This window comes from Verticillium alfalfae, genomic scaffold (assembly GCF_000150825.1).
Source record: "Verticillium alfalfae VaMs.102 supercont1.1 genomic scaffold, whole genome shotgun sequence".
NCBI classification, from domain to species: Eukaryota; Fungi; Ascomycota; class Sordariomycetes; order Glomerellales; family Plectosphaerellaceae; genus Verticillium; species Verticillium alfalfae.
Window position 1 is genome coordinate 1,763,716 of NW_003315038.1, and position 2,815 is coordinate 1,766,530.

The 2,815-nt window shown below is 58.8% G+C and overlaps 1 protein-coding gene across 1 annotated transcript in view; it reads right to left on the reverse strand.

The window, feature by feature from the left end:
- Positions 1-1,659: 1,659 nt before the first annotated feature.
- Positions 1,660-2,815, reverse strand: part of VDBG_00535 (BZZ1) — a gene marked incomplete at both ends in the record, with an annotated part of 2,515 nt that continues 1,359 nt past the window's right edge. Inside the window, 2 exons of the mRNA XM_003008807.1 lie at positions 1,660-2,060; positions 2,122-2,728. Coding sequence (XP_003008853.1) covers positions 1,660-2,060; positions 2,122-2,728 — 1,008 coding nt within the window. The remainder of the gene's footprint in view (positions 2,061-2,121; positions 2,729-2,815) is intronic.

Below are 2,815 nucleotides of genomic sequence, written 5' to 3' on the forward strand. Positions count from 1 at the left end.
GTCAGCTGGACATTGTTCTTCCCCCCTGACTCGCCATACTTCCCAGAAAGTAGCGGTGGTCGTCCAATTTGTGGTACCTGTTATCGCCGGCCACCTAGATCCCAATGAACGAGCTCCCGCCACTAACGTGCCCCCCTGTCACCAACCTTAATGACGCACTAGTCCCAACATCGCTGCCAGTCGCCATGCAACCAGGGGCCCGCATTGGCACACACATCCATCCGCATCGCTCATCGGTTTCGAGAAAATACGATATGCACCCACGACGCGTCTTCTCTCGCTTGTTCAGCCAAGACGCCAGCCAGCAGCAACGGCCGTCTGAGAGGGCAATAATAAAATCAAAGTCCTGGCCCCCCCCCCCCTCTCCTCCCCAAATACTTTCGCCCATTCGATGCGGTCCTAGTTATCGGGGCTGTGCATGCCAATCCAAGATTGATCGGCCTCTTCGCCTCGGGAATCATGACACACTTTGTGGTGCGCCAAGGAAAACAACAATCAACTTCCGGTCGACCGCAATTTTAGCTCCGTCATCCCCGGTTTGTCCGTGGCAAAATGGAAGAGCCTGGTCTCTGCATACAGAGAGGCAGGCAAACCAGGTCGGTCCTTAAAATTTAAGCTCGGCTGGTCCCCTACCCCTGCAACACCAGCTAACAGCTCCTGTTCAATTGATCCTACTACCTTGATTACCCTTGATTACCTGGTAGGTCCTTACTCTACCTTTACCGTAGGTACCTACCCAAGTACTTAGCACAGTAACCATCGTAGGTGGGCAGCTTGCCCCCCCCCCTTGTCCACTCTGTCCACTGCCAACCCGTCATTGGCCCCCCCATTCTGCTCTCCCTGGAAAAGGAGCTTGCGCCAGTGCATCGTCACCCGCTGCGCCGCAACATACCTTACCTGTACCTTATTGCTCGAGGCACCTTGTTTGACGATGCTCCCGCTGCTGCTAGCCTCCTACGATGACGCGCACGCGCTATGGCGTCCCATCGTCGCCGCCCACCCATCCGACTTGGGCGCGCCCCGATCAGGTTGAGCCCTTGTCACCTCACTGGCAGGGCCCCGATGGCCGGTTTGTCGCACGGCATTGCCAGAACCCAGAAGTCAGTGCCCCAAACTGAATGAATGTGTGATCAGAAACTACAATCTAAGGTGACACCAAGCTAAGGTGACACCAAGCTAAGGTGACACCAAGGCGACCAAGGTGACAGACAGCCAGCCCCCCATCCTTTCCGTGACCTCCCGCCTTGCGCCGATGGATGGCTGCTCTGCCATGCGTTTATACTCGGGTCATGCACGTACATGATACAATGTGCCGGCCCAGCCCTTGGGTTCAAAGACTGCCTGCTCCGTCCATCAATCAATAGCTCGGCACGTCGGCGCCAACCATGTCCCATGCTCGCTCCGCCGTTTCATGCGTCGCTCTCGGAGTCCCGAGTCGCGCCGTACCAGCCGTACACTCGTTACGTTCGTCAATCCCTCGGCGCGCCATGTTGAGGCTGAAGCAGCCGTCTGGCCCCGAACCGCTCGTGTCGGCGTACTTCGGTTCCGATGATTCTCCGCGGTGGCCTCGACTTGTGCCTGACGGCGCGGCGATCCGACCGTCTCGCGGCCACACAGTCCTCGGCCGCCCTCCTCCTTCTCCCCCGCTGCAAGTGCCTCCTAGACGACCTGCACGTAGCTCGCCGGAACACTCTTGATTTGACCCCCCTTTTCGACCTCGGCCCATCCGTCGCCTGGATCCTCCTTGATGAGCACGAACCTTTCTCCCTCGACCATGCTGTGCTCCGTGTCGCTCTGTGCTGTGTACTCGTAAATCGCCTCGACGTACTTGAGCTTCTTCGCTCCCCGCCTCGGCGCCACCGCTGGCCCCTTCTTCTTCGCCATGCCCGCAGTCCCAACGGACGACCCAGAGTTGCTATACGTCGAGTCTGGCCGGCCTGAAGCTCCCGTGTGTTGTGCTATGACTGGTGCCGGAGTCGGTGCTGCCATAATCTCGACGTACGTGGCCGGCACCAAGCCCTCTTTGTAGCCGGCACGAACCTTGAGCCATCCCGATCCATCTGCAGATCATGTCAGTGCCAGTAGCAGTCAAAGTGTCAGTCGTGAATGGCTCCCACGTACCATCAGGCTCGAGCAGAATGACTTCGCGTCCTTCGGCTACGCTGAGCTCTCCATCGCCCGAGGCTTCGAAACCATACAGCATCTTGCCACTCTGGTGGTCTGCGCTCGACGATGACCCGTTGGGAGCACTGCCAGGCAGCTCGCTGACGTATGCAGTCGGAGGCGGGGCCATGATGCGGTTTTTGCGCACCGTCGCCGTACTGACGGTCGATGCTGCGGCCGTAGTCGGTCTTGGGCTCGTCGGCTCAACTGGCGGTGGTGTCTCATCGATCGGTGATCGGGGGCCCGAGATGGAGCCGGAAACGGATCGCTGGGCGCTATGTGCATATCCTGAGCTCAACGAGTTCATCGTGTTTGTCCTGCTGAGGCTCGGTAGTTCTGCCGTGTGACCTGACGTCCCATTGGAGGGCTTGAGCAGCGCATTTGCGGCACCCTGCCGCTCCGCCTTGAGCTTCTTGCGATCTTCTTTCGTCTGCTCGCCAGGACAGTCGGCGGGCACCTTCATCTCGCACTTGCTGTGGCACGTATAGCCGCAGTCCCTGCAGTCAAACCCCTTGGCAGACAAGCCCCAGATCCTCTCGCCGCAGAGATCGCAGTTGGTCGGAATCTTGAAGGTTTGCCCTTGAAGTTATGGTTTTGGCACCCAGCGTCACGTCGCGACGACGAGTAATGGTTGACGTTTCGACTTCTGCGT